Below are 22,234 nucleotides of genomic sequence, written 5' to 3'. Positions count from 1 at the left end.
AGGTTCCTGGGCCAAAGCTCATCCCCTGGCCCCGTGGGGCAGGAAGGATGCTCCTCGCACAGGGAGGTGGTGCTGCAGGTCTCCTGGGTTGGGCTGCCTTCTCCCCCTGCAGAGAAGGGAATGCTGGGAAGTTGCGGGCTGCACAGGCAGAGTGTGGGCAATGGGGTGGGCCTCACGGGGAAGTTGAGGCCTCTGCCCTTGATGGAGGAAGTAACGGGCAGTCCCTGAGTGTGCTGAGAGCTGGCTCCACTGTTGCCACCCTGGGCTGGTCTGAGCTGGGATTTGGGGTGGTGGGTGACATAGGGCAGGTGGCATGGCAGGGGGGCTCCCTGCCTGGCTGACTGGCAGGTCAGCCCAAGCTCAGAGTGGAAACCCGCCTGTCCCCGCCCACAGCATCTCCTGCAGCGCCAGGAAGGCTGATTCCGGAAACCCCAGCTGGGGGGCTGTTGCAGCCTCTGCCCAGGGGACCCACCCTAAACAAGGCCTGGGAAGGGCAGGCTTGGAGTCCAGACTCAATTTTGTGCCGGCTGGCAAGCACCTTACTTTCCAGGCCTCAGGAACCTCATCTGTAAAATGGGGGTGATGGAAACAAAGCAAACACCTTGAAGGCAGCCAGAGTTCTCCAGAGCTCCTGGGCTGCCCTCTGGCCGCCATTCTGCAAAGGTGGGGCCCTTTCTGGAGCAGTGGAGGCCTTGCAAACCTCCGATTCCCCGCTGGGCTGGTCGGCTTCTTGGAGGGCTTCCTGGAGGAGGGGGCAGCAGAGCCGGGCCCGTAAGGAGAAATGCAGAGTCGCAGAGGGGTGAAGCCGGGTAGCCCTGGCGTCACCCTGGCAGGCGACGCCAGGCCCGAGGCGGTGGGCGTGGAGGGCGAAGGGCGGAGGGCGGTCCCAGAAGGGCGACTCCAATCGGGACTCGGAGGCCGAGGCAGCTCGGCTGCAGGTCACGTGGGCGCCGGCTGGCCAGGTGGGGACAGTGACGCAGGCTGCGCAGCCAGGTACCTGGGGCGCGCCCCGCCGGCCCCTCCCGCCCGGCACTCGGAGCAGGAGCCGCCTGGCGCGCGCCCTGCCCACCTGGCCGCCCACCTGGTGGGGCCGGAGCGCTGCCGCCTCCTGCAGGGCCGCACAGGAAGTGGGGGGGCGGGGACAGGGAGGGACCGAGCGGCCGGGACAGAGCTCGGGGCCTGCAGAGCCTGGAGGTGGACCGGCCCCCGTCGGCCGCCGAGCTCGTAGCTCTGTCCTCCGCCCCACGGCGCAGGTAAGCCTGGGGGACAGGTGACGGGGGAACAGGTGAGCCTGGGAGACAGGTGGGCCTGGGAAGGGACGGGTGAGCGAGGTGGTGGGGATGAGCCTTGGGGAGGGGGCTGGCAAGGCCGAGGGCGCACTTCCTCCCCTTCGCTTTTCCCGCAAGCCCTGCCCCGGGGGCCGCGTCACTCTGCGGCTGCCCGCCTCCGCGGTGGCTGCCCAGCGGGGGCTGTGGGAGGGGACAGAGCCTGGCTGGACCTAGAGCCCCTGACCTCTGACCCCCCCACCCCGCTCCCCTGGGCTTCGGGCGTCCCAGCTCCCTGCTCCTCCCCTCCTTTGAGCCCTAGGGGACACTCCCTCGCCCTGGACGGGACTCGCAGCCAGAGCTCCCACTGGGGCATCAGGGCTGAGATACCCTAGGGAGCCCCAGGACCTTTGAAAAGGCGGGGCAGGGTGCGCACGGAACGACCCTCCCAGCAACCCGGGAGAATCTGCTGCCCAAACCTGCTTTGGCACCAGGAGTAGCAGCCCCAAGAATGAGGACCCCCTCCCCACATCAAACTGGGAACAAACTCCTCCCCCACTCTGGTAGGCAGACTCGGCGGCAGGGAGGGGTCCTGGCGTGCATCCCATCCCGCTAAGAAGGAGGGGGAAGGGAGGAGGGCGGGGCTCGGCTCCCAAAGCTGTGGGTCCCGCTTACTGCCAGGACGGACGCCTGGCTTAGCTGCCCACCCTCCGTTTCTGCATCCGGGAAGCAAGGATCTTTTTGAGATTTGTGTGGACCTCAGCCCAGCAGCGGGCACGCGGTGGGGGGGCGGCCGGGAGCTCTGCGTCTGACCTGGAGGTGAACAGTCTGCACCTCCTGGTGGCGGCCCAGTGGGCGCTTGTCAGGCCAACCAGTCTACCCTGCACCCCTGCTGCCTAGTGCTTAAGGGCGGGGACCCCAGGTCCAAATCCCGGCTCTGTGTAACCTGTTACTTAAGCCCCCTGGGCCTCAGTTTCCTGCTCCGTGAAATGGGAGCAGTTAGAGGGTGCTGACTCAGCTGCAGCTGGATCCTCTTCTGGTTACCACCCTGCAGATGCCCATGGGCCGCAGAAGCCAGCATCACATCACGGGCACTGCCCAGGGCTTTCCCAAGCTCTCCTGGCAGGGGGGAGTGAGCTGGCGGAGGCCCCTCCCCCTCCTACCTGGGCACCTGCAGGGGAGGAATCTGTGCAGGGCAGGGGCATCTCTGTTCCACAAGGGCTCTGGTTCCCCAGGGGCTCGGGACAGGGGGTGTCTCTCACCCTACACGGGAGACGCTCTTCACCAACACGAGAGGAAACCAGGTGCAGAGTGAGGTGGCGTGACGTGGCTTGCCGGCGGGGCCCCTGAGATGCCAGTCTGTGCGTGACCCGATGGGCACGGCCACTCCCCGCGGCTGGGTCCTGGAATTCTAGTTTCAGTTTCTGAATGGATCTCAGCTGCCCCTCTCTTTCGCCTGTGGCCGTTGTCGCTCTTGGGCGACCGGCCGCCTGTACCAGCATCTTTATTTCTAGTGAGAGTCGCCACTCACCCAGCTGGCCCACTGGGGCAGTGATCTGGGTCAGGACAGCGCCTGGCTCCTTGCCCAGCTCTCCGCTGACCGGCAGCCTGACCTCAGCAGGTCACATTCCCTCTGCTCCTGGTTTCCTCACCTAGCAGAGCAGGGAAATGCCTGCCGTCCAGAAGATCCCTGAGGGGCTAGACACACAAGGAGAGAAGGTGTTTATAGGACACCCGTGGTCACCTGTCCAGGCTACCTGGCGGAGTCAGGGCTCTGATTTCTTATCCGGAGCTCCTCTGGGGAAACACTGTGTGTGCCAGCCAAGCCTGGCACAGGGGCTGGGTTTATGGGGCGGCTGGATTCAGAGCCGGGAGTGGGAGCCACAGGTGGCCTGTCTGGGTGGGCACTGCGGGCTGAGCCTGCCGGTGCCCGGAGGCATCATAGGAAGGAGACAGCAGGAGGCTTTTGCTCGGGGTGGGAGGAGCACGAGGCCTGCCACTGCCCCTCCCACTGCCAGGCTGTGTCCGGGACTGAGGACGGCCAGGCGGGTCTTCCCAACCTCTAGGGAGGCGGGTGACTCTCCAGTTAGCTGGACCGAGGCTTCTCTACCTCAGCACTGCAGACATTTGTTCCGGATGATTCCTTGTCATGGGTGGTCCTGGGCCCTGTAGGGTACTGAGCAGTGTCCCTGGGCTCTGCCCACAAGAGGCTGGTAGCTCAGCCCCAGCGGTGACCACCAAGAATGTCTCCGGGCTCGGCAAAGTGTCCCCCGGGGGGCCACGCCGCTCCGGTTGAGAGCCCCCAGCTGCCCCCGGCCACCCTGCAGACAGAAGTGTCTGCTACGTGCTGCAGGGTTTACGAAGCCAAATCCTGCCCCACGTTCCATGTGACTCCAGGTCTGGAACCTGGCCAGGCAGAATTACCCGAACACAAGGCCATCATCGTGGGTCAAGTTTGTCTGAGCAAAGATGGGGTCGTGTGCACGGTGCCAGGGAGGCCGAGCCCCGCCAGGCAGGGTCCCGTCAGCTGGACCTAGAGGGACAGACGTCCCATGGATGGAGGTGTTGTGGTGACGTCACCCAAGGGGTGGCAGGTCCCATACTCGGTGCGGTTTGGGTCCTGGTGGCTGTGAGAGCTGCTGCGACCGGAGCCCCAGGCCCAGGCCAGGAGGGCTGTGTTCTTCAGGGCAGCAGGAGGGACGGTGCAGAGCCTGCCGGGGTCCTGGGAAGCCCATCTGTCAGGAAAAACGAGGGCTCCAGGGGTGCTGGGCTGCAAGGGGCCCTCTGGGCCAGGCCAGCGTGAAATGCAGAGCCAGGGCAGGGCCAAGTGCAACGTAGGACCAGACAGGCTGGGTCGGGTCACCTGAGGTTGCCAGAGACCTCCCCCACCTCCACCTGTGGACTCCCAGCCCCCGCTCCTCCCACCCAAGCCCCGCCTGTCCCTTACCCACCCCTGCACGTGTGCTGGGGACACCGGGAAGGGCTGCTTAGTGGCAAAGGGAGAAGCTGTGGTTCCCAGGGCTCAGCCGTAAGGGGCCCTCCCCAGCCCACCCTGAGCAGAAACAGCAGGGCGTCACCCAGGAGGGGGCACAGATGGGTCCAGAAGCTCCTGTGGAGCTGCCCTGGTGGATTCGGCACACCTGGAGCAAAGTATCAAGTGGGCTGTAGTTCTCCACGTGGAAGACCCAGGCCTCTTCAGGGAGACACGGTTCCAGGGAGAGCAGAGCCAGCAGGTGCCCACGGTACCAGCGTTCACACTCAGCTTGCGAACTGAGCCCAACTGTTTGTGGGGACGCAGACAGGAAATCATCCCTGCTCCTGAAGGACACACAGGCTCGTCAGGGAGACAGAGGGACATACGGACAGCACGCGGCCCTCGCTGCCGTGGGCATCGGTGGGGGAGCTTCCCAGGGCTGCCTTTGCTGGGGAGCAGACCTGCCTCTGTGGCTCGAGTGGTCACTGCCGGGTGTCTGGTCTCTCTGTCTCAGTGGCATTGCTGCCCATAGAACATGGCCGCCATCGCGACTGTGCTCTCGGCCCTCCCCTGCACTGGCTGCAGGACACCAAGCAAGGGCCAGCGTCCAGTGAGGATGCGGGAAGAGATGCTCTTAGAGCCAGGTGGCTGGAGGAGAAGCCTCCAGACATGGACCCTGTGGGGAGTCCCAAAGAGCCTGCCAGGCAGAAGCATGTGCTCACGTGTGTGCGCTCACGTGTGTGTGCTCACAGGGCACACGGGTCTCCCACCAGAACACGCCTGTCTCCTAAATGGGAGCCGACAGCTGACTGGGACATTGAAAGAGGATGTGGCATCCGCGAAACAAGAACAGGCTGCTCTGCATAAAGAGCAAGAGAGAGCTCTTCGTGGGACCAGGAAAACAACAATCGTTTGGTGGAAAGGTGGGAATCTCCCACAAAGGGGAACAAGAGATGAAGGAGAAGGAGAGAAGAGGTCGGAAGTGAGGGGTTCTCACTAAAGGCTGTTCCAGAAGGAGACCAGAGCAAACGGAGGTGGGAGAATTTATCAAAAAAATAGCACTGGAAAACACGCGGACCTAAAACAGGTGGGAAGGACGCACAAGCCTGTGGCTCAGGGAGTGAACGTGGATCCGTCGCCGTGCCTGTCCCCATAGGTGGTAAAGCGGAGCAGGGGGAAAGAGAGCCTCCTGTCGTGACCAAGGAGGTGAAGTCAGACCGGCGTCGGATGTCTCGTTGGCAGTGAAAGCAGGAAGGCAAGGGAAGAAGGCTTCTCCATTCTGGAAGAAAATAATCTCCAGTGGAAGTCTAAAGGCATAAAGAAGACATTTTCAGAGGTCTCCTTCCCTTGATGCTGCCTTGGGAAGGTGCCAGGGGCTGGGCCCCAGCTCAGTGGGTGGGAGGAAGGAAAGGGAGGGACAGGATGCCGTGTGGGGGTCAGGGGGCCGAGCTCCTGCCCTGAGAGCCGGGAAGGGAGGGCCTGGGGAGAGAGGACTGATGCTTGGACCCTCTGGAGCACACGATCCAGATGCCCAGGGCGGGGACGCTGGAATGCACGGGGGGGGGGGGGAAAATTAACCGGAAGAAAGCCAGCCAGTAAACAAGAAAGAATTATTAACCAGCCAGGCTAACACAAACACCCACGGGGGCATGGCGGAGCGGGGGGCGGAGCCTCGTTCACACAGCCAGGGGAGGGTGAGTGATGCCCCAGGCTAGGAGATCTCAAAATAGCGAGTGGGGCTTGTTTAGAAACTGGGGGAACGCTGAAAAGCCAGGAGTGGTGGTTTGTGGGGGACGGGGTGGCGCGGAGGAGGGGACGCCTATCTTGGATGATAAGTCTCTCCTCCCGGTGCTGTTTGACCTTTGAACCTATGCCCAGGTAGCTCTGTGATCAGCTAAGCAGTGGGAGGAAGAAGACAGGGGTCCTGCGACAGCTGCAGCCCCAGGAGTCGGCTCCAGCCGGGCCCGGGTCCTGGAGCTCATGCAAGAGCAGGGCAGTGGCCCACGCCCCTAGCACAGTGCCCCTCCCCTTCAGGCCTGGGTCCCGGGCTGGTGGCGCCCCAGGCCTGTGGGTGCGGCTGCCTTGTTTGGAACCGAGGTCACACCCAGCAAGGGCTGGCCTGACAGGCTCCGTCTGGCACCTTCCGGCTCCGGAAGAGCCTTTGCCCTCTCCCGGGAGAGGACATGTGCCACTGGCTGGGTCTGGGACCTGGGCTCAGAGGAGGGGACTCGGGCCTGGGGCCTGAGACGGGGAGGAGGGAGAGGAAGGAGGAAGAATGAGGGGATGGGGCGGGCAGGGGTCACGGGCACCACAGTCTCCGTGTTATACAGTGTAAACCACCCCCGTGGGAGATACACTGTGGCTAGATGAAAGGGCTCAGGAGCTGGACGTCTCCCGGATGCCCACTGGGGTGCATCTGCTTGGCCTGCATAGATGGAAACCTGTAAGAAACCCATTTCTCGGCCAGGCCTGGGTACAGTGCAGCCAAGTCAACACAGGGAGGGCGACCCAGGAAGGTGCAGACCCACCCACGGCTGCCAGCGCCCAGGGAGGCCTGGGGACTCAGAACGTCCCCAGGAATGCGTGGGCCATCCTCCTGCTGTGGGCGTGGCCAGGGCTCCAGCGGCAGCCCCTCCCTGCAGCCCGGGAGGCTGAGCTGCTCACACCTTCCTGGGATGCTTTTAGCCAGAGAATCTGGGAGCTGGGGCAGCAGAGCAGGGCGGAGGGCCAGGCCTCTGGGGGCCCCTGAGTTGTTCCCGCTGTGCCATGATTTAGGCTACCCCATGTGGCCAGACCTTCCCAGCCTCCTGTCAGAGGGATTCCTGGGCTGAAGCTCAGAACCTCCAGAGGGAAGCACCCGGACCCAAGGTGTGTGTGTGAGGTGTGCTCGGGCTGGAACCCGCCGGGTGGGTCCAGGGACAGACAGTGGGTCCCTGGTGGCGCCCACCATCCCAGGCCTGGCCCCCTCCAGCTGCGTGCACCCAGGTGGGAGAGAGCAGGGCATGCCCTCCCCCCCCACAGAGCTGCTGGATAAACTCCTGGGTCAGCGGTCCTCCCCAGGTCCGCAGGGGAAGTGGCACGGGATGCGGTGGTGTAGCTCTGAGCTGAGGTTCCCTCCCAGCGGGACCACCTGGGCGGGTGACTTAGAATCTTAGTTCTCCATCTGAACAAGGCTTCCACCCTTACCCGGCCCTTGTAATTTTAACGTTCAGAAGTTCTGCATTTATAAGAAGCATGTGAGTGGTGGCTATCCTTGTTCTTATTAAAAGTAAATGGGAAGGAATGAAAGGAGTGAGTTCTCCCCACGTTAGGTTTGCGTCGTATGAAGTTCTCAACCTTCAGCCGCTCCTCTCGAGGCTCACAGATAACCTTCTATTCGGCACCGGTGACACCAGAGCCCCTCGGCGGCCAGGTCCCTGTTTAAGCACTACATGGATGAGCTCCCCACCTTTCCCAGCATCCTCAGGAAGCTGGGTACTTATTATTGTACCCATTTTACATATTTGTAAAGCGAGGCCCAGGGTGTAGCAGCTCAGCTCCTAGCTGCGAAGCCAGCCTTTGAGCACCACATCCTGGCAGCCATACCTCGGGCTCCGGCTGCAGCAGGGCTGCCCTCACCTCTGTCCTTTCCCCCAGGTCCCCGCGGCCACTCAGCATGTCCCAGCAGCACTCGGACAGCTCCTTGGAGGAGAAGCTCCTGGAACACCGCTTCCACTCGGAGCTGCAACTCGACACCGAGGGAAACCCAGCGTCCCGGCTCCCGATGGTCCGGGGCCCCCTGCAAAGCAGGAGCAATGCCGCCTTCCAGCCCGACACCCCGGTGCCCCCGTCGCCGTCCCCTGAGGCCCAGGAGCCCAGGACCATCGTCCTGAGCACGCAGAGCCCGGCAGCCCTCAAGATGGGCACTCAGCAGCTGATCCCCCGGAGCCTGGCTGTGTCCAGCAAGGCTAAGACCCCGGCCCGCCATCAGAGCTTTGGGGCGGCCATGCTCAGCAAAGAGGCTGCCCGGCGGGACCCCCGGCTCCTCCCGGCCCCCAGCTTCTCCCTGGACGACATGGACGTGGACACGGGTCCTGGGGGGATGCTGAGACGAAATCTGAGGAACCAATCCTACCGGGCGGCCATGAAGGGGCTGGGGACGCCCAGCGGTGAGGGCGGCCCCGTCCAGCTCAGCCCCAAGATCCCGGCCCTGGCCGAGGAGCCCAGCCAGCCTCCTGCTCGGTCCGCGGCCAGAAATAAGGTAGGGGGCTCGTCGGCCTGGGCAACGCGGCGGGGGCCGTGCCTCAAGGGGCCTCGGGAGCTCGTGGGCAGGGAAGGGGCCCAAACACACCTTCCCGTCATCACGCAGCCGCGCACCTGTGCAGGCTCCTGGGAGGGTTTATTCCAGTTAAGCTCTACAGCCGGGCCGTGAGCAGAGTGTGAATGTCCCCATTTTATAGATGAGGCAGCTGAGGCTCAGGAAGACCGAAGGTGTTAGCCAGGACCCCGGCTCTCAGCCACAGCGGGGAGCGGAGCCCGGGGAGGAACCAGCCCTTCTCTCCAAGTCGCTCTGAGCACGGAGGGGGAGCCAGCCCATCTGAAGGACAGATTTCAGTCATGGCTTTGCAGCATGGACTGGCCTGGAATCTGTCTGCCCGAGGGGCGCCCGTCGGGGACTCAGGAGGGCTTGTGGCAGCTCGGAAGTCGGATGCTGCCCTGCACGCTCTCCCTCCCTGCCCTGCCTGACCGCCGGCTCAGGGCTGTCTGTGCCCACAGGCGCCGTCCCGGTGGCCTCCTCCACCACGGGCTTCTGCCCAGACCATGAGCCCTGGCCCTGATCTGGGGAGAAGCCCAGACCACCTGTCAGAATGCTGGTGACCCAGCGTGCAGAGGGGCAGGGCAGGGAGGACCGCTGTCCTTGGGCTAGAGACACCCCTGGCCTGCGAGGCAGGGCACAGCCTGGACCCCGGCACCTCCACGCCCACCCAGGGCCAGGCCTGCAGGGTCCATTGTTCATTCATGCTTGATTCATGCGGCCAGCCAACGTTTCCTGAGGCCTCACGCACCCAGTGAGCAGAGGCCCCAGGAGAGCTCCCAGGGTGGTGGGGCCCCGTGGGCTGGGCTGGGGGTGCTCAGGGTGCTGAGAGAGCACAGAGGTGGGGCTCCCCAGGAGCTCAGGGCCGGGGGGGGGGTCAGGAGTCCCGGAAAAGAGAGGGTTAAAGTAGAGGCGTGGACACAGGATGGGAGCCAGGTGGAGGACGGGCTGCGGAGACAGCGGGTGCCCGGGCCTGGAGGTGGAAGGGGTAGGGGCGCTGGGGGGTGCCGGGCGGGCAGCAGGGAGAGCCGGGTGCACCTGGGAGCACCACACATTCCAGACCAGCACGGGGAGTTTCAGGCTCCAACTTATTTCGAGAAACCAGCTCCCGCTTTCCTGGAACCCGTGCAGCTGGGGGTCAGGGGAAACGGTGTCCCAGCCAAGGAAGCGGGCTCTGTGGCAACTGGAAGGACCAGGGTATGGGGCCCTGAGAGCCCTGCCCGCCCCCAGTTCACCCCTGCAGCCCCACCAGCAGCTGCTGGGGCCCCGGGCCTGTGCTGGAGCTGGACGCCAACCTGCCAGGCTCTACTCTTCCTGCCACCCCAGGTCCCGGGCTCGTGGGGCCCCCGTGCGGCCCTGGCTCCCACCCCAGTGTCTCTTCTAGGCCATCTCCCAGCCACACCTGTGGTGCCTCGGCTTCCCTCCAGGCCCACCTTCCCGAGCATCTCCTCTCGGCAGCCCTCCTGGGCCTGCCCAGCCCTTGGTCACCTGCCCTGCCTGCTCTGAGCCCCATCCCACCCCGTCCTACCTGCCCTGGCCTCTGCCTCCTTGTGGAGCCGACATTTATTAAGCGCCTTCTCCATGCCCAGCAGAGGCCCCTCGTGTTGGGCGTGGCGTCACATGTGGAGGGTCTGGTCTCTGGGCCCAGGTGCAGGGACTGCTGCCCGCTGCCCCTCCTCCCTGCTGACTGCCCGTGTCTCTGGGTTTCTCTGCACAGAAGACGCTGGGGCGGAAACGCGCACACAAGGGCTCCTTCAAGGACGGTGAGTGTGGCCAAGGGGTGCCGTCGGGCGGCGCTGCGGCCGGGCTGGGCCCTGGGGAGGCGGGTCTCACTCGGGCATCCTGGGGGAGACGGAGAACTACGTGCTGGATGGGTTCCCTCTGGGGACTGGAGGGCCTGGTGGCCCGTCTGACCCTGCAGCTCTGATGGGCCTAGAAAGTTCCCTTGGACTCTGTGCTGTCCCGGGGCGGCGGGCAGACAGAGCCTCCACACTCTCCCTCAGCAGATGTTTGTTAAGCACACTGTGTGCACCAGGCCCTGCCGGTGGGCCCAGGGCCAGGCAGAGGGCCCTGGGCCTGGGGTGCAGAGACACAGGCCACAGGGACCCAGTGTTAAAGGCTCAGGGGCCGTGGGTGACATCTGGGCTGTGCCTTCAGCCTGCCGAGGGGTGGATGCCAGCAGGACCCCATGGGAGTTGGCGGGTAGCTGCCTGCCCAGCCTGGATGCAGCAGCCAGTGGGTGTAAGGGGCCCCAGCCAGAAAGGGCCCCCTCCCTGCCAGCCCCAACCTCTGTGGACAGCCACAGGTCCGGGCGTGGGGAGGCCTCAGGATCGGGCCTCGTCCCCCAGGACAGCAGCAGTGGCCCCAGGTCTCGGAGCCAGGGCGGGAGGGAGCTGCGAGGAGGGGCTGCCTCAGGGCCGTCCCGAGCCACGCACCCGCCCGGCGGGGCTGCTGAACGCCTGGCCACTGCAGAGCCGGAGAGCGGGAAACCTCACCTCGGGCCGGGGGGCTCTCAGGAGGCGGCCTGCAGCGCCCTCGGCCGACCTGGGGACGGCCGCTGCCCAGTCCCCTCCCCAAGGCCGTGCAGTTTGGCCCGTGCCACTCTCTGATGTGTTGGCTCAGCCCTGGTCTGAAGGTGCCACATTCTGCACGGGGATGCCACCCCTGCCCTGGGCTCGGCCAGCTCAGCCGCGGGAGCCAGCCGGCCTGAGGGGAGCCTGCTCTGGGGGGCCCTGTACCACCTGACGCTCTCAGGGCCTCCTCGGGAGGACTCAGCGTGTGGGTTCCTGGGGTGCCAGGACCGCTCAGAGCCCCCAGGCCTGCAGGTGACGCACACCCCCTCTCCCCAGATCCCCGGTTCTACCAGGAGATCCGGGAGCGAGGCCTGAACACCATCCACGAGTCCGACGATGACTTACTCGATGAGTCCTCCAGCCCTGAGGAGACCCAAAAGGCGGATGCCCGCATCGTGGTCAAGAGCTACCGGCCCCCCCAGGTCACCTGGAGTCAGCTCCCAGAGGTGGGGCCGGGCTGGCGAGGAGGCCCTTCTCCCGACCCCATGGGTGGTCCTCCCGGTGAGGGGAGCGGCCTCCTGGAAACGCCCTGTCTGTGCCCAGCTGGCAGGGAGATCTTCCTGGTGCCTCAGAGCTGCCCTGCCCTGCGGGGCCCCGTGGGGGTGGTCGCTGCAGTGGGGAGAGGGGTTAGGGGCGTGTCATCTGTGTGTGTGTGACAGTCGTCCCACGGGTGAGCCCCTCACCCTCCCTGAGCTCCCTGCTCAGGCTGACCTGTAGGGACCTGGGGGCACAGGGGACCTCCTCCCAGGGGACTGTGCCCAGAAAGTGCCAGGAGGGTCCAAGTGAGGAGACCAGAGGGGAGGGGAGAGGCCCGGCCGGAGCTGTGCGCCACTGCCAGGTGCCCCCTCACCTTCCACGCCTGAAAATGGGGCTGGTCCCTGCCCCGCAGGGCTGTGGGTTCCCAGTGGAGAGCGGCTGGGACAGAGGCGCCGGTGCTCCAAGCAGGTACCCAGGGAGGCAGCTCTCGCTACCCCAGGAGGGCGCAGCTGGCCGTGGGGCAGACAGCCTCCTGACGCCATCCCCTGGGAGCCGAGGGACGGAGCTGCAGTGCGGGCTGTGGGCGCGGGGGCAGCAGGGAGGGGCGTCTGGCTGTTCCTCTGTCTGCGGTACAACAGGCCTCCTCATTTGCATCCCGTGGGGCAGGAGAGGGGCCGAGGCACCGTGACCGCCCACCGAGATCCAGGGGCCCGCCGGCCAGGGAGGGCCCAGGACGGGGCGGGGTTAGGGCAGGCAGACGGAAAGTTCCGGAAGTGCACGTGTGTTCCCACCCGCCAGGTGCCAGCTGCGTGCCCGGAGGTGCCTGTGCGCGACCTCCCGGGTCAGGGGTGGGGTCCAGGACAGTTTATCCTAGAAACGCTGTCTCGGCCAAGCCTCTGGGTCCGAGGACGCGTAGGATTTACCTGCCCAGCTCAGGCACTGCCGGCAGCCTCCGCCCAGCCCGCTGGGGAGGGGAGCACGAGTCGGGTGGCCCTGGTCCTGCAGAGGGTCGCCCCCGGCAGGCTCTGCAGGCACTCGGCGGGCATACCGTGGCCGAGTGAGCCACGCTCCAGCCGGGGCAGCCAGGGGCCAGGGGGCCTGAGGGGTGGAGAGCGGGGCAGTGTGCCATGCTGGAACGGTGTCACCCCTACCTCCGGGCAGGGTGCTCGCTCACCTGGCCCAGGTGTGCCTGAGTCGTGGCCCTGTGCTCAGCACGCCCCTCAGCTTTCCCGGGTGCTTCTGAGTCTCTCCACCACCTCCCAGCCCCCGGCAGCTCTTTGGGACAGAGCCCCCGTCCCATCCCTGGAGAGGCCTTTCCCTCCGGACGCCCATGCCCTTCCTCGGCTGCCCCAGGGCCCCTCTGAGGGGGGAGGTGTCGTTGGAGAAGAGAGACCTGGGTGAGGGGACCGAGCAGGAACAGGCCAGCTCGGCGGTCCAGGTGCCCCACGAGGTGCAGCTCCGCCCGGCCAGCCTAGCGTCTCTGGCTCCGTGCTGGCTCTGGCCCGGTGGCAGGATGAGCTTCCGGTGACTCGAGCCCGTGCCGTCCTCAGGTGGTGGAGTCGGGCATCCTGGACAAGCTGCCCGCCGAGGAGCACGAGAGGCAGGAGGTGAGGGGTGGGCTGGGGGCGTGGCCCTGCTTCTGACACGCCGGTGGGGGGCGCGGGGACCACAGCCCTGGCGACGTCGCCCACTGGCCCATTGGCTGCCTCCCGGTACCCAGCGATGGCTGATGCCCTGGCTGGGGTGGGGCTGGGGGGGCTACCGTTACCCACTTTCCGGGCGAGGGTGGGAGCCCTTGCCAGCGCCACAGCTCATCAGTGCCCGAGCCAGAGTGCAAGCCCAGGACTCGGGCTCACGTCCCCACGGCCGTGCTGACGGCCCCAGCCTGCATCCTGTCCAGGGGGCCCGAGTCCCGACCTGCCCCCTGCCCCCCAATCATCTCCCCGCGGCCTGAGCACTGGTCACCCGCGCACCCGGGCCAGGCCCCGTGTGTGGCAGGGCAGCTCCAGGCAGGGCCTGGCGGGCGCAGCTGCCCCAACGTCCGCTCTGCTCTCGCCCCAGGCCATCTTCGAGATCCTCATATCCGAGTTCTCGTACCAGCACAGCCTCGGCATCCTGGTGGCCGAGTTCCTGCAGTCCCGGGAGCTGCGGGCGACCATGACCCAGACAGAGCACCACCACCTCTTCTCCAACATCACCGACGTGCTAAGCGCCAGCCAGAGGTCAGGCCCGGGCCCAGCCCGTCGGCCCAGCACCCGATGGCGCAGGCTCTCGAGGGTGGGGAGGTTGGGGCTCTGGGTGACCCCGGTCTGCGAGTGCAGATGGACGGCCTGGAGCAGCCCTGGGGGGCAGGGAGCGCGAGAACCTTACGGGGCCCGCGGCCACCAAGAGCTGGCCCTGGGGACGTGCGAGCACAGAGGGCCAGTGACGAGGTGTGAGGTGCCCGCGGGACGGAGCAGGCTAGAGGCGGCCTTGAGTTGCAGCCCCGGGTCGTGTTCCGGGCCGAGGTGTTTGGTGCCTGGCCCAGGGCTCTGGTTGCAGGGCCAGAAGGTGGAGGAGGGGCCGGGTGTGTAGCTGCAGGCCTGCCAGGGCCTCTGTGTGTGTGTGTGTTCATGTGCATGCGTGTGTGGCAGCAAGTGTGTGCGTGTGCGTGTGTGTGTGTTTACTCCCATGGAGGGCGAGGTCCAGGTAGCACCTATGTGGGTCCAGCCCCTCACTGCCCTGCACCCTAGGCGACCCCATAACACCCTGTGGCGTCGCCCTGAGCCTCAGCGTCCCCTCCGTAACCTGAGGGGGTGGGTCCCATTCCTGCCCCCTTGCAGACTGGGGTGAGGCATATGGGAGACGATCAGGTGTCAGACCCCAGTCACCTGCAAGGAGCAGAACCCCTGCCCCTGCCTTGCACCGGGCAGAGGCAGCCGGGGCTCCAGGCGGCTCCCGGCAATTCTGACCCAAGTCCCAGGGAATCCAGTCAAAGTGGCAAATTTTTTGTCCTACCGTCTGCTCCCCACGATGCTGGCTAGAGTCTGCGAGACTCTAGCAGGAAGTGGCCTTGGATCTGGCCATGGCTGTGTGCCCAGTTACTTCAGGTTTAGGAGCTGATCTGTCCTGGGGTTTTCCCAGGGGGGCCCTAGCAGCTGACCCACCCAGCACCTGGTGTGGGTGCATCTGGGAACCTTGCTCTGTGCGTGTGCGTGTGTGTGCATGTGTGCGCTCACACGTGCAGGGCCATGGACAGACCAGCAGCCCTTGGGCCTCACCGTCGCTCCCACAGGTTCTTCGAGGACCTGGAGAAGCGGCACAGGGCGCAGGTGTGCGTGGAGGACGTCAGTGACATCCTGGAGGAGCACGCCGAGCAGCACTTCCACCCCTACGTCTCTTACTGCTCCAACGAGGTCTACCAGCAGCGCGCCCTGCAGCAGCTGACGTGAGCCGGCCCCGGGGCCCGGGACGGGGCCGGCGGGGGTGGCCTCGGGCAGCTCCGGCCCCTTGCCACGGGGCACGTTGGTGCTCGCAGCCCGGCTTCTGCAGCTTCCGCCCGATTTCTCCTGATGGACTGGCCTCGCCTCCCGCCGCGGCTGAGAACCCCTTTCTCTGTTGCAGAAGCAGCAGCGCTGCCTTCCGAGAGGCCCTGAGGGAGATCGAGCAACGGCCCGCGTGCGGGGGTCTGCCCATGATCTCCTTCCTGATCCTGCCCATGCAGAGGGTGACCCGGCTGCCCCTCCTGACGGACGTGAGTGCGCAGGGAGGTGGCCCGGGGTCCATCTGCAGGCAGAGAGAGCATGGCTCCTTCCTGACCTTCTCCCCCCGCTGCGTCTGTCATGTATGGTCGTGAGGACAATCACAGGACGGCTTTAACGGCCACAGTGGCCGTGGCCGCTGTCAGCAGCACCGCCCGTGGAGCTCCCTCTGCCGGGAGCTGCTCCAGCACTTGCTGGATTCTGTTCATCTGCTTGATGGTTGCGGGGTTCGTTCGTGTCCTGAGTCTGATCCGGTGTCACCCAGACCCCTGCCGAGCATCGGTCAGCGTTGTTGCTCCCCCTACCCTCGGCCAGTTGTCCTGGGCGTGGGCCTGGGGTGACCCGTTTTGTGGACGGAGGGGCTCCGAGGGGCTTCCTGGAGTGGCTTGTGCTCTGAGATGCCAGCTCATGGGGCAGCGGGCCTTGTGGGGTGAAAGGTACACGTACACACACAGGCACACAAGAGCCCGCACACGGCAGGAGCCCAGCTGAGCTCTGAGAGGCAGCGTGTGGCCCGTGCAGAGCGGGTCAGCATCCCAGGCAGACAGGATATCAGACCCTCCGGGCCCTCGGGGAAGTGGAGAAATAGAGGCTTCAGGGGCCTCCCAGGCTGGAGCACCACAGTCAAGAACTGAAGGGGTGGGGCCTGGGTGCCCCCCGGGGTCTGGCGTTGGTAGGGGAGCCCCTGCCCCAGGCAGGCCCCTGAGCCGGGGTGCAGAAGGCTGCGTGTGGCTTCTCACGTCTGGTCTCTTCCTGCAGACACTCTGCCTCAAGACTCAGGGCCACCCCGAGAGATACAAGGCCGCCAGCCGTGCACTCAAGGCCATCAGCAAGGTGAGGGGTCCAGGGTAGGGGAGGCGGCGCCCAGCCCCAGCCCAGCCCCGAGCTCTGTCCCCACGCCCACCCGTCGGCAGAGACCCTGAAGGCGGGGCAGAGAGGGTCTCCAGACGGTCCCTCGCAAGCCCCTCATGGTGCCGGTGGGGAAACTGAGGCTCAGAGAGAGGGCCGCTCACACAGTCGCTGAGCCCGGGGCGGGGCAGGGACCAGGACAGCCGTGAGGGCCGCTGCCGCGGGGGGCCAGGCTAGGCTGGACGGGGCGGGCGTGGGGTCTGGCGCCAGGCTGTGGGCCGGCCCTCAGCACTTGCTCTCGCGTGCATGCCCGGTAGCTGGTGAAGCAGTGCAACGAGGGGGCCCACCGGATGGAGCGCATGGAGCAGATGTACACGCTGCACACGCAGCTGGACTTCAGCAAGGTCAAGGTAGGCGGGCCCCAGCGGCCCCTGACCTGTCCCCCGGCCCGGCTCTGTGCGGTCAGGGGTCACCGCCCCCCAGCGTGCAGGCTGGAGAGAGGCCTCTGGGGGTGACCCCCTGCCCCCCGCCGGTGAAGCCCAGGGCTGGGCCTCCGCCTCGACCTCTCCAGGCCTCTTCCCACCTGAGCGCGTGCTCCTCGGCCTCAGGTCTCAGCTCCACCGCCCCCTTGCCTGCGGTGGGTCTGCAGCGGCAGAGGGCAGACCCCGGGGCCGGTGACGGGGAGCCAGTGGCAGGCCCAGCGGCAGGGCTCAGCCTGGGCCCAGGCTCCTCGTCAGCTGTGCTGGGAGCGGGGGCTGGACGACCTCAGGGCCAGCTCAGGCTTCCCGCTGGGGCCAGGATGGGTCTGTTGGTCCTGGGGGCGGGGGTCTAGGCAGCCTACAGCTCCACCCAAGCAAGCAGAGCTCAGACCTCTGCCCACACGGCTCCCCACCATCCCACAGACTAGCCCATCCTTGTGCCGTCCAGGCGCTGCCCCAGCAGCAACTCTCTGGAATCAGGGCCCGGAGGCAGCCTCTGCCCCGCCCCACTGCCCTGGCTCTCCCCTCCCCCCACAGCCTGGCTGCAGCAGAGCCCTGTGGGCGTGCAGGGGGGGGGCAGGAGACTTGGAGGGTCCCCGGGGCAGCTCTGTGGGCCCGGCCCCAGCTTATCATCAATCAGGCTGAGCTGCTGACCTCTAGTTCCCAGAGGCGGCCGGCAGGCCGGAGCCGATGGGAACCAGTGCCGTGGGCGGGGCCGGAGGGCCGGGCAGGGAGGGCACAGAGGCTCCGACAAGGGCCGCAGGCTCCTTGGGGTGAGTCAGGGTGGCTTCACAGAGGAGGCGTTTGGGTGATGACGGCCACGGACCCGCTGAGCCCACACCCTTGGCCGGGGTCTTGAGCGCCTCGGCCGGGCAGCAGATGTCACGCTCGCGGTGAAATACGCCCCGACCAGAGCAAAGACGCGACCCTGGGCCTGGCTGACCCCTGAGCGGCCTCTCACCCCTAACCCCCACGTCCCGAAACTGGAGGGCATGAGGGCAGGAGAGCAGCTGGCCCAGGTGGGGGTGCGGGGGCTCAGAGCCCCGGGAGGGGTGAGGTGTCCGGTGGGGCATGTCAGGGGGGCAGAGGCTGGTGGGCAGGGCCTCCTGGCTCCGTCCCCACCAAGCCTGCCCTGCCTGCCCCTCCCCTTCCGGCTTGACAGGCCAGAGCGCCAGCCTTGCTGGCGGAAGGCTGTCTGAGCACCGGCCATGGCGACATGGGACCCATGTGGCGGAGGCAGGGGTGTCTGCCTTAGCCGGGCCTGTTCTCTGGGCCGCGGAAGGGGAGGGAGTTCCGTTTGCAGCAGAGGCCCCTGGATGCCAGAGGTGGCCCCGCAGATCAGGGGTTCCTCACAGCCTGCGTAGAAGCAGCGATCCGAACCCCCTGCTTGGTGTGAGGCGGGCCAGGAGGCTTCCCCAGAGCAGCCTTCGTGCCCTGGTTTGAGGGCAGCCCTCGGTAGGTGCCCTGTGGGCCCCTGGGCCTGGCTGGAAGCAGGGCAGGCCTGTCCTAGGTTGCTGCACAAGGTCTGGGCCCGGGCCAGGCCCAGAGCAGCCACCCCCTGAGCTCCTGTCCGCGGCCTGAACAGCCCTTTGTATGAGGCCTGGACAGTCACACTCCCTTCCTCGGTGCAGCCCAGGGAGGCCTGGTCACCCCGCTCCCAGAGGCAGGGCTCAGTCCCCATGGCTGCACATCCCTGCCACCCCGCCGGGACTCACCCCTGTGTCCGCTCTGCCCCCAGTCCCTCCCGCTGATCTCTGCTTCCCGCTGGCTGCTGAAGCGCGGGGAGCTCTTCGTGGTGGAAGAAACCGGGCTTTTCCGAAAACTCTCCAGCCGGCCGACATGCTACCTGTTCCTGTTCAACGACGTCCTCGTGGTCACCAAGAAGAAGAGGTGGGCCCCGCCCATGGTCGCCAGGCGGCGTGGCCTTGTGACGGGGAGCAGGCGGCAGCCGTGGCCTTGGAGCCGGGGAGGTGGGCTGGGGCCAGCTCTCGAGAGCATCCTTCCGGCTGACTGGCCCTCGGGCTGCCCACAGACCTCTGCAGCATCTGGCCGACCGCCTGTCTCCCTGCAGTGAGGACAGCTTCCTGGTCCAGGACTACGCCCAGCTGGACCACATCCAGGTCCAGAAGATGGAGCCCTCGGAGGCCTCTCTGCCGGGGGGCGGCAACCGCAGCTCCTTCGTACCGCACACCTTCCAGCTGACCCTGCTGCACAACAGTGAGGGCCGCCAGGAGAAGATCCTGCTATCCTCCGACTCAGCGTAAGATGGGAGGGCTCCGCGGGGGTGATCCTGAGAGCTCCGTGGGGACGGGATGCCTGATCCAGGGTTCTGGGCACTGCACTGTGCCAGGGACGGCTTAGTCCTTAAGCAGTTCACACTCCCGGGAGGGGGACACGCCAGCTGCAAAATACGTGGCCGAACTGTCCTGTGTGTCCAAGGAGAAACAAGGCAGGGGAGGGAGCACTGGGTGGGGGCCCTGGGGAGGGGCCTGCAGCAGAGGCACGGCAGTGCAAAGACCGTGAGGCAGGAGGCCCCTGCCAGGAGGAAAGTGGGGCTGGAGCACAGGGTGGGGGCCATGCAGGGCAGTGAGGGCAGACGGTGGGGGGACCAGCGCACAGAAAGGTGCTGGCTGGGTCTCCACGCTTCCTCCAGCACGGCCCCCTTTCCAGGTGGGAAGCTGAGGCTGAGCGCTGCTAACAGCAAGTTGACGGGGCAGGGCGCTTGGGGTCCAGCGCCAGGAAGCAGGGTGGCCTGGGCCCTGTGGGTGCAGCCACTGCCCGACTCCATGTCCCTGGCCAGATGTGACTCGGGGTCAGCCTGCCTGGGGGAGGCCTGCCTGCCGCTCCTTCCCGAGCCTGTGACTTCCTGCGCCTCGGCCCCCAGCACAATGGGTCAGGGAGACCAGAGGGGCCACCCACTTACACCTCCAGCTCCCGGCCGGCTCACCAAAGTGTGCCCGGGCAGCGTAATCCTTCATCCCACTGCCTTCCCACCTCGAAGGCTGTGGGGGGCTCAGGGACACCCCGACCCTCCCACCATGCCACACTGGGTGGGGAGCGTGAAGCAAAGGTCGTCAGCTGGTAGGATCGGCCTTCGGCCTCGCTCACGTGCACTCTGCCCCCAGGAGTGGCCGCGCGCGGTGGATCACAGCACTCACGCACTGGGAGAGGCGGCAGCCAGACCCCACTAACAAAGGAGGTAAGCGCCTGCCCCCCCGAACGCAGCAGGGCTCACAACCCCTTCCCGGCCCTGGGGTGGGGGGTGGGCCTGAAGGGGAGAGGTGCTGTCCAGCCCTCTGTCCACCCCACAGCCTGCCCCCAGGGTGACCTGCCAGGTAAGGGGCCCCAGCCCCAGGTACGTGTGTGTCTATCTGCACACACAGGCCCAGCGCTGTCTCAGGGCCTCATCCTCCCTGTTGCTCAGTAGCTGGGGAAACTGAGGCCAAGGAGCTGGAGTGGGCTGGCCCCTTAGAAGCTGGGTGCACCCTCTGCTGGTGCTGGGCATTTGGGCCCTGAAAGTGGGAGCAGCAGGTCCTGCAGCCTCCGGAGGGCTCCCAGCTTTAGCCAGAGGGAAGCTGCCACGTGACCGTGTGCTGGGACACCTGGGGGCCCCTGGGCCCCACCGAGACCAAGCCACAGGGGGTGTGTTGGGACTGGAGCCCACCCCCTCCCTGGAATAGTCGTGCTCCTGAGGCCTGCCCTCCCTGCCAGACCTGCTCCAGGTGGAGATCACCAAGGCCTACTTGGCCAAGCAGGCGGACGAGATCACACTGCAGCAGGCAGATGTGGTCCTGGTCCTGGAGCAAGAGGACGGTGAGCACAGGGGATGGGCCTGGGGGAGGCACGTGGGGCAGGTGGGAGGGGCCGGGCAGGCCAGTGCTGAGTGAGAGCCTGGGGGCCCCAGCAAGGGTCCAGAGCACCTGGCATGGTCAGCTGCCCTGAGAGCCCCCACCCTGGAAGTAGGCATGTACTCACAGTGGGCCTGATTCCAGGGCCCCCTTCAGTACCCTCCTTCAAGGACGTCTCAAATGTCCCCGAGTTGCAGGACCAGAAGTGGGTTCTTGGTCACTCTGTATCCTAAGCGGGAGGGTGGCCCCTGCAAGTACCTGCACAGGACGGAGCAGGCTGGCTGGCGTGAGCTCAGCCCCTGAGCCCAGAGTTGGGGCCGAGCACCTGATGGAAGCCCAGGTGCCACGTGACCTGGGGCAAGACGGGGAGGGGGGTCTGCTCCGAGCGATGCCTGGCCCTGGCGTCTTCTGGAGCAGCAGCTCCGAGGGGGAGCCGACACGGGGGCCCCTGCCTGGTGCCCAGGAGCCTGCTCTCACCTGCCCCGGGTCTGGGTCCAGGATGGCTCTATGGCGAGAGGCTGCGGGATGGAGAGACGGGCTGGTTCCCTGAGGACTTAGCCCGGAGCATCACGAGCCGCGTGGCCGTGGAGGACAACATGCGCAGGATGGAGCGGCTGCGGGTGGAGACGGACGTGTAGCCGGGCCTGCGGCACCTCGCCGGGCCGGGCTGCGGCCGTGCAGCGCTGGTCCACACTCCAGCAAGTGGAGTCCATCCCCAGGGAGCGCAGTGGGCTTGCCCCCAGGGCCTGGAAGCTCCCTGGCCTCCCAAGGCCCCATGGGCTGCAGCGCAGGCTCCGGACACTTCCGAGGAGGAAGGCCACACGCCCGCAGGAGGGGCATCCTCCCGGCAAGCTCAGGAGCCGTGCCAGCCCTGACCCCAGGCTGCGTCCCTGGGAGGAGCCCAGCCAGGCCTGCTTGCTGGCCACGCCGTCCCCCAGCTCCTGGCTGCCCCGCCCTGCTCCCTGTGCACCCACAGGGCAGTTATGCCATGGGCGAGTGATCGAGGCGGACGACCCTCAGAAGAGCATGGGTGACCTGGAGGGCTCGCCCTCCTGCACCCCTCCTGCCCCAGCCTTGAGTACCCAGGGCTGCCCCATGTTCCCAGAGGAGAACCAGCTGCCGGCAGGTGACCCTGCAGAGCCAGCACTGGAATTGTGACTTTGAGACATTAAAGTACTTCTTTAACACCTGGATTTGCAAATTTGTGAGCCCCAGTGAAGGCCATACCGGTCCCTGAGAAATTCCCAACGTGCCGTGGGCGGGACTGGTCCCCCCCCCGTGTGGTCGCCTGTACTGGGCCCCCATTCATGGTCACCCTGTGTTAGTCCTTGGGCCTGCCACACCTGTCCACCTGGAGCGTCATGGGCAAGCCCATCCCCATGAAGCCCCTTGAGGCTGAGCCTGGCCGGTGGGGCTGGGGGACTCGGGGACATGGCAGAGGCTGTGGGAACCCCTCTGCGGTGTCCTCTCATCCCTCACCTCCCAGCTGGTCTGCTCCCCGAGGATCCCCTGGGACATGCAGGTGGGGAGAGGCAGGCTGGCCTGGCCTCTGAGCTGGGGAAGAAGGGTCTTGCTTCCCAGGAGAGGGTGATGGCCACCTGGGTGGCAGGGCGCTGCTGGGCCAGGTGCGAGGAGGACGGGTCTGCTCCCCCAGGAAGCCCCCTGCTAGCCCTCCCAATTCCCACACCCATGCCTGCTGCCCTTCTCGCTCAGGCAGTGCTGTCCTTGGGGTGGG

At 66.4% G+C, this 22,234-nt stretch overlaps 1 protein-coding gene across 2 annotated transcripts; it reads left to right on the top strand.

Annotated features, from left to right (window-relative positions):
* The first annotated feature begins 1,147 nt into the window (after positions 1 to 1,147).
* Positions 1,148 to 21,643, top strand: ARHGEF16 (Rho guanine nucleotide exchange factor 16). 2 transcript variants are annotated; one of them, XM_030851914.3, is made up of 15 exons: positions 1,148 to 1,253; positions 7,876 to 8,479; positions 10,251 to 10,296; positions 11,383 to 11,552; positions 13,134 to 13,190; positions 13,645 to 13,805; positions 14,858 to 15,010; positions 15,187 to 15,316; positions 16,083 to 16,157; positions 16,490 to 16,582; positions 18,390 to 18,541; positions 18,723 to 18,911; positions 19,777 to 19,850; positions 20,363 to 20,464; positions 20,998 to 21,643. In XM_030851914.3, exons 2-15 carry the CDS (start codon positions 7,895 to 7,897, stop codon positions 21,135 to 21,137), a joined length of 2,127 nt encoding a protein of 708 aa, XP_030707774.2. In that variant the 5' UTR covers positions 1,148 to 1,253; positions 7,876 to 7,894; the 3' UTR covers positions 21,138 to 21,643. The 2 variants fall into 2 exon arrangements, with proteins under 2 accessions (XP_030707774.2, XP_030707772.2); XM_030851912.3 differs by having other exon boundaries at positions 18,684 to 18,911.
* Positions 21,644 to 22,234: the final 591 nt, after the last annotated feature.

The sequence above is a fragment of the Globicephala melas genome, chromosome 1, assembly GCF_963455315.2.
Source record: "Globicephala melas chromosome 1, mGloMel1.2, whole genome shotgun sequence".
NCBI lineage: Eukaryota > Metazoa > Chordata > Mammalia > Artiodactyla > Delphinidae > Globicephala > Globicephala melas.
The sequence above is the reverse complement of the archived record's forward strand: the minus strand, read 5'-3'. Positions and strand labels throughout refer to the sequence as shown.